General features: G+C 36.9%; 4 protein-coding genes across 4 annotated transcripts; 1 reads left to right on the top strand and 3 right to left on the bottom strand.

The window, feature by feature from the left end:
* Positions 1–263: 263 nt before the first annotated feature.
* Positions 264–2,634, bottom strand: LOC141914925 (uncharacterized). Its single transcript, XM_074806265.1, has 9 exons — positions 2,569–2,634; positions 2,375–2,491; positions 1,933–2,106; positions 1,513–1,780; positions 1,266–1,437; positions 998–1,190; positions 705–920; positions 482–622; positions 264–404 (listed from the first exon to the last, which is right to left on the bottom strand). Exons 1-9 carry the CDS (start codon positions 2,609–2,611, stop codon positions 292–294), a joined length of 1,437 nt encoding a protein of 478 aa, XP_074662366.1. The 5' UTR covers positions 2,612–2,634; the 3' UTR covers positions 264–291.
* Positions 2,635–7,026: 4,392 nt separating this feature from the next.
* On the bottom strand, positions 7,027–8,365 carry LOC141915159 (citrate synthase-lysine N-methyltransferase CSKMT, mitochondrial-like). Its single transcript, XM_074806579.1, has 2 exons — positions 8,238–8,365; positions 7,027–7,714 (listed from the first exon to the last, which is right to left on the bottom strand). Exons 1-2 carry the CDS (start codon positions 8,359–8,361, stop codon positions 7,071–7,073), a joined length of 768 nt encoding a protein of 255 aa, XP_074662680.1. The 5' UTR covers positions 8,362–8,365; the 3' UTR covers positions 7,027–7,070.
* Positions 8,366–8,502: 137 nt separating this feature from the next.
* LOC141901974 (acid phosphatase type 7-like) lies at positions 8,503–11,711 on the bottom strand. The gene is made up of 12 exons (XM_074789588.1): positions 11,580–11,711; positions 11,154–11,354; positions 10,786–10,971; positions 10,686–10,711; positions 10,495–10,592; positions 10,350–10,415; positions 10,093–10,207; positions 9,904–10,020; positions 9,689–9,826; positions 9,513–9,587; positions 9,160–9,297; positions 8,503–9,044 (listed from the first exon to the last, which is right to left on the bottom strand). Exons 1-12 carry the CDS (start codon positions 11,671–11,673, stop codon positions 8,964–8,966), a joined length of 1,335 nt encoding a protein of 444 aa, XP_074645689.1. The 5' UTR covers positions 11,674–11,711; the 3' UTR covers positions 8,503–8,963.
* A 357-nt stretch (positions 11,712–12,068) lies between these two features.
* LOC141908874 (amino acid transporter heavy chain SLC3A1-like) lies at positions 12,069–15,936 on the top strand. Its single transcript, XM_074799137.1, has 10 exons — positions 12,069–12,316; positions 12,555–12,882; positions 12,964–13,146; positions 13,249–13,379; positions 13,464–13,589; positions 13,668–13,846; positions 13,930–14,110; positions 14,343–14,525; positions 14,616–14,750; positions 15,104–15,936. The coding sequence occupies exons 1-10, from the start codon at positions 12,212–12,214 to the stop codon at positions 15,473–15,475; spliced, it is 1,923 nt and encodes a 640-aa protein (XP_074655238.1). The 5' UTR covers positions 12,069–12,211; the 3' UTR covers positions 15,476–15,936.
* Positions 15,937–16,420: the final 484 nt, after the last annotated feature.

The raw sequence follows: 16,420 nt of genomic DNA on the forward strand, positions 1-16,420 counted from the left end.
GTCCCAAGAATGAATTATCATATTATATGATCTAAATGATATGTACCTTTTGAAATGAGAATTTGCAGGTGTTATCAATAAATTACAGAACAGGAAATCAAAACCGTCGAGAAAAAAAACAGATAAAGCTACGTAAGCGTATAATACCTGCCTTTCCAAAATTGACTATCATGCAATAGTATATCCGTCGTACAATATTGAAAATTAGCTTCAAGAAAAGTCAACAAAAATGATTCGAAACTGCTATAAATATGTAGATTTTATTCAGTGAATAGAATAACATGATCCTATTTATGAGCAGATTCCACAGCTTTTCTTGCAATTCCTGTGCATATAAGAGGGGTTCTTCGTACATTCACCACGTTGAGACCACGGTTGGCAATAACGGTTACTGTCTGTGCAACCTGAAGATTTACGAAGAAGATACGTGACTCGCAAGTAGATACCGGATTTGCCGTAACGAAAACTACTAATAACCCACCTCCTCCACTACCGCCACCGCCTCCAGTACCTCCGCCACAAAGTCTACAACTTTTCTTGCAGTTGCTTTGGGTGAAAGAATTTGATTCACAATAGCCTTGAGCAGCCCAATGAGAGCAATAGCGATGTTCGTCTGTGCAGTCTGAAATAGTATATTCATTCATATTACTTGTTTATGTGGACAACTATTGAACATACGTAACGATGATGCTATACCCTTATACCTTTACCACCTCCGCCGCCTGTTCCACCGCCAGTTCCCGTTCCACCACCTGTGCCCGTTCCACCCCCAGTTCCCGTTCCACCTCCAGTTCCCGTTCCTCCACCAGTGCCCGTTCCACCGCCTGTCCCTGTGCCACCTCCAGTGCCTGTGCCACCTCCCTCGATAAAACCACCATTTTTATCACAGTCCATTCTTAATTTTTGATTAAGTTCTTCCTCTGAAAAACATCAAATATGACCAGATGAATAGGCTTGGTAAAATGATTCAAATATATTGTTATACAAATATACTGACGTCTTAGTTGAGCTTCATTCTTGTTACTACATCGCAGAATGTATCTATTTCCACAGGGAAACGTTTTTCGGACAAGATTATACAATCCTGGGTCGTAGGCACGTAACTTCTCTCTCGTATCGATGTGATTATGGATGCCATTAGAAGGATTTCTGTAATCGTCGTCGTTAAAATACTTCTGAACTGCTTCACCCTAATGATACAGACGGTTTATTAATTTCATTTTACATCAAAATTCTCGAAGATGATAAAACGTATCGATACATGCCCAATATTCCCTGTAGTCAGTCAGCGCGTATGTGTTAGCCCACTTCCCGGACGCACGCGCAGAATTGTACAGACGATGAAGCTCTCTGTCAAATCCAGGTATACCATACTTAGCGCCCAGAAGATGCATACCATGAGCAAATTCGTGAAGTACAATATCTTCTCTGCGGTACCTTGAACAACAAACGAAAGATATATACTATTCAATTCGATTTATTGAAACGATCCGAGACAAGGTTTATATCTACCTGTCAGTATCCCAGCAAAGAGCGTTTTCTTCGGCACCACTTGAAACTGGGCGGTCTATCGTCGCTCCTAAACCCCTGGCACGCTGATTCCACCAAGCACCTAAACTGGTGTATTCCGGTATGTCTGTCGTAACCTCTTTACTTCCCATTAGAGTAAATCTTCCAAAATAACGATAATAGCTTTGTCTAACACCAGTATGCTCAGCTAATACGAATCTTACAACGTAACATGCTCTTTTCAGCGCACTGTCCGATAAGTACCGAGATCCTACGGGCAAAAAGAATTATGATTATTTTAAAATTTCAATTTGATTAACTCGTGGCTTGTATAGAGAATCAAAACGAAGATGAAAAGCAGCAAAGTTGGGACAAATATATCGACGAACAGATGATCGGGGTACGGATGGGTTTTCCACGTACCTACAACTGGTATTCCATAAGCTTCCGTGTATTTTTGGTAAAATCGTCCCAAACCTCTTGGTCGCATATGACGTGCTGATCTGAGATGCGCGGGTACGGCACGAATGTGTCCACATGAATGCGTGTTAGTCGCTGCACCAGGGCGTCCGCCATTCCGTCGAAAAGCGCGAGGAGCTAAAAATGCAATTTTAACTAAATTTGCAACAAATATCGACGAGATATGTAAACGAGATCTCAAAATCCTTGATGAAACAATCATAACGATCATATAAAATCCCACACCAAGAAAGTAAAATAGGGTACATGTATATGTTCCTGAAGATCACAACGATGAATAAACTACCATCTCAAGGAAACATTTCGGACTCAATTTTCCTTTCTCAGCGAGGGATTTTGTATCATCGAGATATCTCAAACGTCAATCACAATATATGACACTTACAACCAAAGGCTTGTAGATAGACCGCATCGGTGTTATTATGTTGTTCGGATAAAAGTGTATTCCATACTGCGTCTCCATTCGGATCGTAATTCGATTGGGATGACGCTGTATTTAGTACTGCAATAAAAGTCATCATTCGAATTCTGAAAACACAATTCAATTATGTAGTCGATTCTTTCAGAAAAATAACTTACCAGCAAAAGATAAGACACATAGCTGCAAAAAGAAATAACTCATCTCGACGTATCGTCATGTATACATCTGAAGCGGAGCTATCTACATATATATATTTGTTTGTATAAATAACTAACCCATTTCGCAATCACAATTACAATGATGTCCACTAATGTGTGCATGAATCCATAATTAATTTGTTTATTGCAGTAATGACAGTATTGCTGGCTGAAATTTTCGGAATGGATGTACTGACCCAATATTCCTCGAGTCAAATGATCCCACAAACAACCAGAGCCGGTTCGTGGAAAGAAAGAAAGCAACCAACTCTACACAACTCTTTAACTTGCATAAACATTTCTGACGACCAATAAAATCTTTTTATAGATATCACGATGGTTCCAAAGATCATGCTTTCATAAGCAAATCATCGTATTTTCATCCAAATATCGAATTAGAAGTATTGTGGGATTAAAAGTAACAAAATCACCATTACTGTAGTTTCGCAAACACGCCGACGCCTGATGTTCGTAAAAAAATGTCCCATTTGCCTTCGGTGTGTGAATAAATCTATTCATCTGGAATATGATGGATCATATTGACATCATCTACGACGGGATTGTATATGTACTGCGTAGCCCATATCAAAAACATCATTAGATTTTTTCGTGGTAATCAAAATCAAGATAATCATCAAATCAGCCATAATAGTTGACAAACAAATCAACGCCGAACATTGCAAAAAAATAAAAATTTCGTTGGTCTATTTTCTTATTAGAGGAGAGCCTTTATCCATCTTTTATTTATGTGCATACTATTGATGGTATTACACCAGAAATATAGAAAGACTAGTATTTACGAACATCTGATGCTACGAGAGTACTATGAAATGTAGAACTTGTAAAATGTGGAAATAACCAGTTCTGGATAGCCGTCGTCCGACAGCAAGGACTATTCATGGCTCTGTCATCATCTGATTACGATATTCAACTGCCATTAGGATAGCAAACACCAGTAGATGTTACTCCAGTCAAGTCGCAGGAAATTAAGAGATTGAATTCTTACACGTGGTTATTCATTGTATAGTAGTATGTTGGAATAAAGATACAATATAGAAAGGTCAGTTCAGAATGTTAGAATTCCTCCAGTATCTCATATCAAATCTCCTTTTATAATTTTCCAATGCCCACAATCGACATTTTTGATTTGGATATGTTGCAATGTTTTTAGATTCATTTGATAGATATTTCGATCATTTGACATTTGTAATACTTCAACGTTTGCAATTAATAGAGAAAAAAAATTATTCATGAATTTTTAACTATTCAAATTACGTTGATAATTGTACATTTGCATTTCATTCAAAATTTTCTAATTTATGTCATATTTGTAATGTTTGAGAATGTTCATATATCTATGCGCGTATCATTGGGATATCGATGCGTACACTTAACTTAAACCCCATTGTCCTGAGCTCTATATGACAGTAGAGTTGGCCAAATCATCAACGAGATTACGCCAGCGCTTCAAACTAATAGCCCTGTTGATGATGAACAAATTTAATCTAGTAATTTATTCAACAGTCGAATCTAATTTCCATCAGTCATGAGAATCTGGGAACTAATATTCTGGCACGTTACGGATACATCGTGTATCTTGGGAATCCAGTAATGTTCCTTAATGTATGTATACCTACCAGTACCTGATCCGCCTCTGCTGTCAAAATAGTTACAAATAAAGCTGCCTCGTGATAAGCGTGTAGAATCTCCCATTTCTGGGATACGCACCAGGATTTCTTTCAAGGGTTATAAACGAGTAAAAACGTTGTCTTATGATGAATACCAACGATTTCTCTTTCTGTACCTTCAAAACAAACAAACACGACGAGCGAAAGGCGTAACGACTGAGTTTATCTCATTTCCTTTCATCATTGAACGTCAGTTTATTCTGTGGAGGGTACGTGATAATTGTTGTTAATTTTCGATGAAAAGCCCTAATCGGCTCTCAACAAGATGACATCCCGCTACAGTTGGTGCTCTTATAGCATACGAAACTATGATTTTCCGCAGCGCCACGGATATCTTAAGAGGACATTTACCGTTCGAGCGCCATTAACCAGGTCGCATTCAAAGTCATCTTTAATATCATGCTTTAGGTTTTCTTCGATCGATGAAAATCATCTCTACGTTTCAATGAAAATCTATTCGACGAACGAAAGAAATTCGTTCGGTAGACGTCGGATAAGATTTACTGATCCGATCCGGCGAAGGTCACGTCCAGCAGAGCCTATACCTAACTAGATTAACTAGCGCGACAACTGGACAGACAATAAATATTTAATGTATGTGTCTCACCAGATTTTGTAAAACAAACTGAATCAATGGTATGTCATTGCACTTTTGACAGGGTGAACTTATAACCGCGAGGAAAGGCTTTTATGGGTTTTCGCGTATTGTAATATTTTTGGTTTTTTTTAAATTTCAGATGAACTCAGTAGATTTAGTGATAATGATATTTCTATGCGGTGTATCGTTGTCTACTGCTTTTTCATCGAACAATGACGGGCAATCACGAAGTTCACTCGTTGAACACTGTCTGATGAACTGTTTTTATTGCGACGAAATGAGCGTTCATTACGATGTACCAACGTGTCGGGACAATTGTTGGACGAGTACTGGTGCTCAGGTGGATGACGGCTGCGTCCTGCACAACGATAAATTACATTTGATCGTAGGCCAACAAAAAACGACGACTACAACAACAGAAGTGCCGCGTACTACGGGAAATAAACACCATCCTCGTCGATTTAAAGAAGGTCGGGGAAGACACGGAAAACAAAATAAAACTCGAAACTATATGAAATACGCTCATCATAATTCTGTTCTTTCATTACCCTAAACTATCATAAATCATTAAGGTTAACATGAAACTGATTTTAACGAATGAATTATAACCACGAAACCAAATAATAACACAATCGCATAGGCCAACACCTGCTAGGTTACCAAAATTGAGGATTGTTAAAGCAGTACTTGCAAATCAAATACAACAACCATATATATATAATTGCTTTTAGATTTTGTTTGTATTTGGGATTATGAGAAATGCGAATAGATTCGTCTGGGTCTTGGTCTGTGATTATGATTGTAACTGTGAGTTGGGCGTGGAACCGACGATCATTTCGAAGATCGAGGTCTTTTGCGAGCACGTCTTAACTTTAAATCATAAAACACTTCTCTCGTGTCACGATAACAGGTTTCGTTTATAAAAACAACCTGTTCGCTTCTTCGTGCGGGACTGTCTAATGTTTAAGTCGACCCATTAACAAATGAATATCTAGGCACAATCGGGTTTCTAAACTCATTCATCGCTGATTGATATAGTAATTAGACTTCAACATTGAGGACATATTGGAATAATAGCGCGCGTGATTTTTAGAGCTGTTGAATTTGGATTTGAACCTGCGTGAAGTACGATTCGTCATGGCTTCGTCTCATCCACCAGCGAAGATTCGCGCCGCCTTAACGGATCGTGAAGAAGATTCGAAACATCACAATAAACTAGCTGAGAGAAGATGCAAAAAGGATACGGATAGATTGGAGCATAACCAGGCTACGTTCAACAAGCAGGTGAAACACGATAAGGAGGTTTTACGTGGCGAGTTACACGATATTCAAAAACACACCAGTCCGAGTATAGATCAGTGGCTCAGTGATCAGAGGAGGCGACATTCACTTGCAGAACATTCGAATGAAACTGCAGTTAAAGGTCAAAAGCGACAAAATCCGGCTTAGCTATACGTTATCGATGATATCTATTGTACTTTTCGGTTGGAGTTCTTGTTGCGAGGATTTGAAAAAAAACATTATAGTGAGGAGTGTAAAGTGAAAGCTTTAAAACAAGATCATCTATATTAGAATGTCATTAATCATGAAAAACATGTTCGTGTTCAGTGGACAATACGTGTGACCAATCCTCTAAACAGGTCATTTTGTGGACTTATAAGGTTATTGAAAAGCGATCAAATGGTATCATACATGTATTAGAAAAATTTTCATTTTTAAAAGGCGGTATATTGTTTGAATTGACAAAGTCGTATCATAAAAAACGCATCGATCTTAAACGTTTCGAACATTCAAAAAGGAAACAATAGCATTGAGAGAGAAAAGGGACAGATTTATATATCCCCGAGGCCGCCGAAATCAAATTCGCTGTAAAATAAATGACATGTCTGTGTCATTTCGTGTAAAACATCATGATATACTATAATTGATAGGTCGAAAAGTCGTTGAATGTCAATTGAGTCGATTCTGAATAAATAAACTGTAGTGTAATTGATTAAAGTTTGCTTTATTCTATCGTGGGAACTTTAAGTAAAACTTTACACCATTTTCATTTCTTCAGATGATATAGGCGTAATAGTCTCAATATCAATAATTCAATATACAATCAGCGATTATATCAATACGATCGGAAGGTATGGAGAAGACCGATCTTTGCTGTTATGCATGGCAAAACATTTCTATTTCAATTTGCATATAGAATACATAAAATTCTCAGCGTATAGGTTTTCACTGAGCACTTTATAATTGATTTGCCATTTATAGGAACTGTAAAGTTTGAAACTGTCCCATAAACCAATACGAAGTTCGGGATCTTCATCCGTTATTTGACAAAAATGACCACCACACTTCAGCACCCTTAGCGTTTCTATTGAGATATCGCGTGCCATCTTGGTACCATTTCTGCGATCTTTAAGAACCGAATCTACCGTGCCTTTATCGATAACTAAATCAATTGAATTGTCCCGAAACGGTAAATTACCAGCATCTGCTTCTAGAATTTCAAACTTCGAGCTTTCATGACCTCCAGTAGTATCGATCTTGTATTGTTCCGACATATTTTCAACGGCAGATTTTGCATAATCGATAGCTATTATTTTCACAGGGTAGTCCTGGATCGACCGAAAAAGATTTAGCGATAACGAAGAAGTCCCACAACCAATTTCTAAAATGTTCACAGCTGAGCTACATTTCGCATATGATAGAATATGTTGCATCAGATAACCGTGTATTGATAGAGGATCTACAAGCCATTCAAAATAACATTTCTCCTTATGAAATTTTTCCCACGTAGACCGTAGACTCAAAGCCTCTTCAAAATTGTCTGAAAACGTAGAAGAATAGAAATAGCATGACATTTAGAACAAACGTGAGATTTTCTTCTAAAAATATCATGCCAAAGGCAGAGACGACTTAAGTTATAACGAAAGTTGTTAAATGTCACTGCTGGATATAAATGAGAAAACATTGTAAATGAATTCATTATACTCTACAACGGAATACATGCGCATTACCAAAAATACATTCTATATGTATTTTTGACATTTCTGATTACTAAATGAAATCTTAATGATATGTACGTCCAGTTTTCACAAGTTAATTGGTCTTATTAAAATTGATTGTCAATCAACGGTTCAATTCTTTCGGGAATTTAGAAACTTGGGTAGTTCCCATTTAACGTTGTAGTGGTTTTTCTTCTTACATTTGTCGTTTCTATTAATCTCATTTGAAACGGAGTGACGTGCATATTGGAATAATATTACGGATTCGAACCCACTATATTACTGGGACTCTCCACAAGCTACACCAATAAACCACGATTCTAAATTTGCAGAAAATAAACATACCTATTGTGCTATCATCCGTTGTCTTTGCCGAGAAAAATTTTCTTTGTATATTGGAGTAAACATTTCTACACAATTTGGACATACTTTTCCGGCTTAATATCTTGCTTTTTGGCAGAAAAGACATTTCGATTGGAAATTTGAATTATCAATAAAGGGTCATAGTTAAGTCTAACGTCAATAGGAAGTTACGCCGAGGGGTTCGAGCCCCAGACAAACTAATACCGCCTTAAATCCTCGATTTGAGATAAAACAAATAGATTATGACTTAAAGCAAAACATATTTATTTGAAGACCAGAGTTTTGATATTGCACTTACTTCCCTGGAATATTACATATACAGTTACAAGCAGATGAAGCAATCACAGATTTCAACAAGACTTTTCCATCCAGCATTTCTTAAGTACAGTAATCTATTTCATATTTGTAGAAATAACTTTATCAAACAGCAAAAATATGCAATATTTTAGCAATACAATAGTACAAATACACATGTATTCATATTAGTATGAATACATGTATCAATAATCAAGGAATGACTTGATAGTTTGGAATACATTTTTGTCAAATAATTATGTAAAAGTTATTTAACAATTTTACTTTAATTTGCATTGTCTTGCATATTAGCATATTAAAGTACATAAGAATATACATGTATTATTTGTAAATCATTAACTCTGGTATAAAATCAGCTGTATATTAATACTCTCAGCAGTTTATACTGAATTTTCAATTTTCCCAAAGACAATTGTAAAGTCCAGCACCATGTCGATTCTTGATATACCATATCTTATCAATGACTTTTCCATCCTAGAAATAGTATGATCTTTATTATTACATTGACATAATTATAGATAATACAATCACGAATTGTTTTTCAGGAGAAATTGAGGTTTCTAGTACGTCCTTAAATTTTAATTCTCACCTGATCATCTGATATCTGTTCAAAATATAGATGTGTAGAATTGTAAACCTTCATTTTCGAATAACCATAATCTGTACTGTGGAAAGCACTGTATGGATAAGTAACAGGCAGAAATGGACTATGCTTTTCTTGACAACCCTACAAATATAAATGTCATTAAAAGTGGATATTCAACAAATTAATAGAACAAATTCTATCAGGACCCAGTTTCACAAAAAAGTTAACTCAAATTTTTGGTGTAATTGCTTTTGGTTACTTCATGTTTTCAATGAGGACAACAATTCAAACTTAACCGTTTTAGGCTTAAACCTTTTCGTGAAACTGGGCTCTGGGGATAAAATTCTTCAACTTACAGCAGATCCAGTCACTATGACAACTGGAGCTGGTGGATTGTTGTAAGGATTATTCTTATCTGTTCCATTACACACCTAGAAATAAAACAACTCATTACAATAAGAAATTGAGAATAAAAAGATATATCATTACAAGAATGGTAGAAAAGAAGTCTGTTTAGAAAAGGAAATAATACCTTCATGTTGAATAAAGGCCAGAACCTTTCATATGAATGTTGATGAGCATTTAAGATTAGATCAACTCCATACTTATAAAACAACGGCTCCAGTCCAAATACAAATTCACCAGTTTTTGATTTTATTCCATCGCGTATCTAATACACAAAATACATGATATGAAATATAGATATGAAAATCGTCCTTTCAATCTGAAATGAAAACGTCAACCTACCCTATTGTCACTGATATCACAATGTTGCTTATTATTAACATTTGTGCAGTAAAATGGCCGATGTCCAAATGTAATGATCCATGGTCGTTGACTTCTATTTTCCGGTGTGTTCGCTTCCTAATCAAAATCAGAAGAGATTGAATAAAGTCTATAACAAAATCCGAAAGACAAGTGATCAGATTCTTTTACCTGTAGATCTTTTTCTAACCAATTATACTGATTATAAATAATGTCCATACCATAGTGAGTGTAATAATAAGCTTCAGAATCGAAGGCCACAAAATGGACTGGACCAACATTGAAACTAAAATTCAAAAACATTGAAATCTTCACTTTTTCAATACTATGATCAAAAGATTTTTGGGATTAAAAATAGATTTTAACAAAATTTCAACGGACGAAATGAAAACCCATCAAACATGCTAAAACAATTTTTAAAATCAAACCTGTAAAACATTCCTTGACCATCTCCTCCAGGCATTGAAAATCGATTCTTGTAATTTGAAAAATTGCTAGAATTAGAAGGATGATACATTGTACATATCTTAGTGAATAAAAGAACATTTTGCAAATAACAAATTCTTCACTTACTATGATGCCTCATGATTTCCAGGACAGGTCATGTATGGAAGATAGGCAGCTACTGATTCAATTTGCCTCATAAATTCATCACCATATCTCGCATTGTTCTGAAATAATATCATTTAAATTCATAGCTTTTTACAATACATTCATTTAAACTATAGCACAAAATTTCAAGAGATGAAAATGTTCGAACTTACAACATACATATCATAGGCAAAATCACCTGGAAAGAGATTAGAGGATAAATTCATAAGCTATTAATTATTCTATAAAACAATACATGAACTAATTTCTTACCAACATGCAATATTGCGTCCAAATTTCCCTTAAGGGTCTCTTCTTGTAACCTTGTCAATGATTGGGCATTTTTATTGCCCATATCTCCGTACACTGCAAATGTTGGACTCCAGTTAACTCCCGATTCCATGGCTTTAAAGTAGAACACTGGACTCCATCCTTTACTGATACTCCCAACATGGTATACTGTAAGATGGAAACATATTCATAGAATACCATGCAAACCTAGGGGATCACAGGGGCCTGACACACAAAATTTTTTTGACCCCAGTATCCTGTACTATTGTATTTAGGATGGATAGGGGTCAAAAATTTTATATCAGGCCCCTGGGTAGGGGATGGTGATCAAACTTAGGTGCAACTCTTACCATATTTCTGTCCCGGTGTCAAATCATTTAAGATCGTTCGATGCATGTAAATCTTACGATGTTCATGACCGCCATCAATAAACACAGACTGGCTGCCGAAAGCTTGTTTATCCAATTTGGATAACCCATATTCAACAACTGAACCATTGATGCCCGTATCATTGAATGTCACCCATGTGATTACCATTTGTGTGGGTTTTGCTAAATTCAATAGAAAAGAGAAAGTTATGTTTGCAAACTACGAAGCACAACTGGAAGTGAAAAACAGCATTAAACTGTCATTTTTGCCCATAACCCAAACCGGAACTACACGTGCTACATCATATGACAACAACACTGGACCTTCTCGCGGCTTAAAAAATACATTTTGTTATTACTGTTATGAAATATAACCACGATATGGAATGGAACACCTTCTAGATTTACCTCCATAAGATATATGCACTTGTTCAGGTTGATAATATAGTTGACCAGTCGCAAACCCAACGAGACAAGCTAAGATAAGCATTTGCGCAGACATTATCGTTACCCGATTAAAGCGTCGTTTTGTTGACAGAATTAATTCTGAATCTCGAGAAACCAAGCACACACTACTACTAGTAGTAGGTTCGAATCCCAGCAAAATACACCACGAAAGGCAACACATTTTAGTACTTTTCTGAGATAAACCTGATGCAAGTATTTTTTCTATGATGAAAAAATTATTTTATTTCTTCACAAATGTATGTATTAAGATTTGAGAGATAATGAGAAGAAAAAGAATGGGATTCGAACATCATTATGTGAAATGGTTTAGTTCATGTGACCGCGAATCCAGTGACTCGTGACTCGAATTGGCTGTTGAAATAGCTGTTGTTTCCTCCCGATAAAATTACCAGATTTCTCTATCAAATCAGGGGGTTGATCTCTTGGAAGAGTAGCGGCAATTAGTAATTGCGTCAGCCGCACCCGTAACCATAAGACGCAAGGTCAAAATATTTGCCGGCGTGGCACTCGTTTTCGAGCGAACAAACTGATCGAAATACCGAACTTTGAACTGTATTAAAACCCATTAAAGTATGGCTCTTGAAGAAAAGGCTTCTGGCGATGCTTATATTGCTGATAAATCAGACAATATGGAAAACGACGAGGAGAAAATAGATATAGAATTGGACGATTCAAAGGTAGGTTCAATCTCTTTTCATCATCACGGATTCTTGGGCAAAAACGATTCAAAATTTCTCTAGTTTCTTCTTTCTACCAACCGCCAACCCGTCCTAGTTCGTTCATCAGACAATGATGTCGATGTGGCCATTTTGTGGGTCTCTATGTTTGATAAACCCTTGATCGACAAACTTGAAATGCCTCCCCTACTTACTAACCTAATGGTGTGTGTTTGTTAACAGTTTCTCCAATTTTCAGGCGAAGTTTATCAATGGTGATGCTGCTCCTGAGGCTGTGGTGGTCATTGGTTCATCCTCTCCTAAAAGTGATGACTTTGCTGGAATGGGAAAAGAGGAATTGTTGAAATATGCCGATGATCCGTATTGGGTGAAAGTTCGACTGGCAGTATTCATTCTTTTCTGGGTTGCCTGGTTTGGAATGTTGGCAGCTGCTATTGTCATCATCGTCTTGGCTCCAAAGTGTCCCCCGAGACCTAACCTGGAATGGTGGCAGACCGGAGTGATGTATCAAGTTTACCCGCAATCTTTCAAAGACACTGACGGAAATGGCTTAGGAGATATCAAAGGTATAACCATATCTCGGAAAGGTATTCGATTATGAGTGGCTTCAAATCAGAATATTCTTATCGAATGATTCCTATTTTCAGGTATTCAGGAAGAACTACCCTACTTGAAGGAACTCGGCGTGAAATCATTGGTTTTGGCTCCGATTTTCAAGTCTGCAGAATTCAAAGAGATCGGATTTGATGTAACCGACTTCATGGATGTTGATCCCTCCCTTGGGACAATTGGATGCTTCGAAAAGCTCACAAAGGCTGCCAAAAAGAAGAGTAAGCTTTTAAACAAGATTTAACAATGAATATTGTGGTAGCTGTGCATCAAATGAATATGGTGTCCAAAAAGCTATAATTTTCAAATTTCTCTTCATTTAGGAATGAAGGTTATTTTGGATTTCATTCCTCACAGTACTAGCAAGACAAACAAATGGTTTGTAGAGAGTGCAAATGCCAAAGATGGAAAGTATGCTGACTACTATATCTGGGCTGCTAAAGATAATGGATGGGTACGACGAGATTTTTTAACGGATATAAAATTTGATTTTGAAGAAGTTCATCTAAACGATCACGATTTCATTGATTTTTTATAGAAACGAAAGTCTGGAGAATCTATGTGGGTTAAGGATGATACACGCGGAGAATTTTACCTGGCTACACTCGGCCCTGACAGACCTAATCTGAACCTGAAGAGTGCTAACGTTCAGAATGAAATTAAGGTGAATGATCGAATACTTGAAGGTTTTGTCCATGTTAGTTAAATGAGTACGATGTTGAAACCGTATTCAATTTTGTAGACGATCATGTCATTCTGGATGGATAAAGGAGCTGATGGATTCCGTGTATTGGATGTATCAAGTATTGCCGGCGACTTGTCAACTGCCACTTTCAAAGAGAACAGCCCTCTCGCTTACAATCTGACTCGGGACTGGAAAGCATTGATGAATGATTACAAGCAGAAAACGGATAAGTACAGGTAGAATTAATGGCGAATTTCGAACTTGTTTTCGCTTGTTTATTGTTTGAATCACTAAATGGCTGTAATGTTAATGATTTTAGAGTTTTGATGGTTGAACCGGTTGGAATCTCCAATGATACTATGAAGTACTACGAGCAAAGTGATATGTCGATAAACAGGAAGCTTTTGAAAGTTGATCAGTCGTGTAATGCTGTCTGCGTGCTGAGTAAAGTCGAAGGCTTCATCGCTTCTCTGCCAAGTGGAAAGTGGGCTAACTGGCTGGTAAGTTAAGCTCATACTGGTGCTGTACAATCTTAATATGAGGGTTCCATATGACACATTCATTCATACGAACACAGCTTGTCACTAATAGTCGCGGTACTTTGAATCCAGTAAAGATACAGCTGATGCATGATTTAGATAAAGCCCGTAGCTCACTGTAAAACATGAAATTAATGCTAGAAAAAACATAGCCTACATCAATGATCATTACACTACTAAATCTTTTCTTCAGACTGGAACCGTTGATACAAAACGTGTCGCTACTCGCATGGGTAAAAAGGAGATGGTCAGCGCCATAAATACGCTATTACTGACACTGCCCGGTACCGCTATTGGTTACTATGGTGAGGAGATTGGCATGAGCGACGTGAAGAATATTGTTATACCAGCAGATGATCCGTTCAAACTCAATCAGGTAAATTGAATCTCAAACTATTTATGGAGGCTAATTATTTTCTTTTGACATGTTCGCGATTCTTCATATTTACTGTTAACTGTCATTTAGATCGCTGATGTCGCCAATCGTTACAAGTCTCGTACTCCGATGCAGTGGAACAGTGAGGCTAATGCTGGTTTTACTGCCTCGAACGTCACATCCTGGTTGCCGGTAGCTAATGACTCCAAGAAGTACAATGTCAAGGTAATGTGTCTAAGCATCTTTGTTCCGGCGTACTGGTCATCTCTTCAGATGGCGACACTATCAGATATCGGACTTGTTCAATCAAAATTAGTTCATATTCAATTGACCTTCGATCTTAATTTTTGGTCTTGCAATCAACCAAAAAGTAAAGCAATTCATGCATTTGGATGAACTTATCTGTGGAGTTCATGTGTGGCCAATTTTTGTACGTCGTACGTACATAGAATTTAGGAATTGGATTTTAATTGAGTTGAATAAGATAATTAGCGTTGCTGGTACCCCGTAACATCATGTATGATATTTTCACTCGAGACGAACCCATTTGATAATGTGATATGAAACATATATTACAGAGTGAACAAGCTTCTGGATCTTCAATTGATTTCATCGATATCTTCAAACAACTGACAAAACTGCGCGAGAAACCATCTCTGATGTGGGGCAAATTCGTACCGGCTCGAGTGACCGCTGATATCCTTTCATATGTCCGTCAAGCCGAAGGTCACCCCGGTTATTTGGTCGCGATCAACTTTGGTAAAGATTCATCGACGAACGACTATACCACAGCCGTTAGCAATCTATTACCTCAGGAGGGTATCACCGTTTTCAATTCGATGAATTTTGATCACGATGATTTCAAGATTGGTCAAAAAATCGATTTGAGTAATGTTCTATTGAATCCTGGAGAGGCTGTTATATTCGAGTTTCCGTGGTCCCAAGAATAATATCGAAATATTTTAGTCATTTAATGAAATAAATTAGTTTGAATTTACCTACTGCCCCGTCAGACCTAGAATCTGCCACAGATTTTATTTCAGAATGCAAAATCCTTATGAATATATCGATGCAAAATAAAGGTTGATCAACTGATTATTATTAAAATTAGGTATCGAAAAATCCATGGAGAGTATGTGTGACCGACAGTGTAGGTCTCTTCCAATGTATTTGATTTGAATGTTTGCGTACTAAGAAATGTTTAAGACTTGAGAATTTACCTCTTAGAATATCAATATGACGAATATGTGATATTAGAGGTGTTTTCTTTTGCTGAGAATCCATCTGAAATGAGATGTTTCATTCAAGAACTGTTTAATGAGAGTTTATGTTGAATCATTGATGTAGCTTTACTTGTCTTCATTTTCTAGACAGTTTTAATAAATTGCAACAACACAAAATAAAGTTTCTGAATTGCATTCAATAATTTTTGTCTATTCAATTTTATTTTGGATATTTGTTGGGATTTTGATATCACTTGGTCTAGTATCTAGCCGTTGTTTCCCTTATTGAGACAACGACTGGTATTTAGACAAAATATCACAGACCAATTGAAGTTTTGTCGCTGCCTTATCAAAAGGTCACACTACATGGATTTCCACTTCAAGTCTGATAAGGATTACTTGGAAGGCTTCAGGCCCTACCAAGTCGTTTATTATTTCTATCAAGGCCCCTAACGTTAGTGGAAAGTATAACAACCGGGAGCGACTGCAGTTTAGTAGGTGTTCCTAATGGTTATGAACCTACTAATTTTCAATAACACTAGGGCCACCTGGAAACGTGACCCCAACTGCAGTTACCTATTTCCATATAAACAAAAATTTTGGTAAATATCGTGGGCGCGGCCATGTTTGTTAACCGACCGATTTTAGTAGGCACTGTTTGATTGGTTCGTG

This window comes from Tubulanus polymorphus, chromosome 1 (genome assembly GCF_964204645.1).
Source record: "Tubulanus polymorphus chromosome 1, tnTubPoly1.2, whole genome shotgun sequence".
Taxonomy (NCBI): Eukaryota; Metazoa; Nemertea; class Palaeonemertea; order Tubulaniformes; family Tubulanidae; genus Tubulanus; species Tubulanus polymorphus.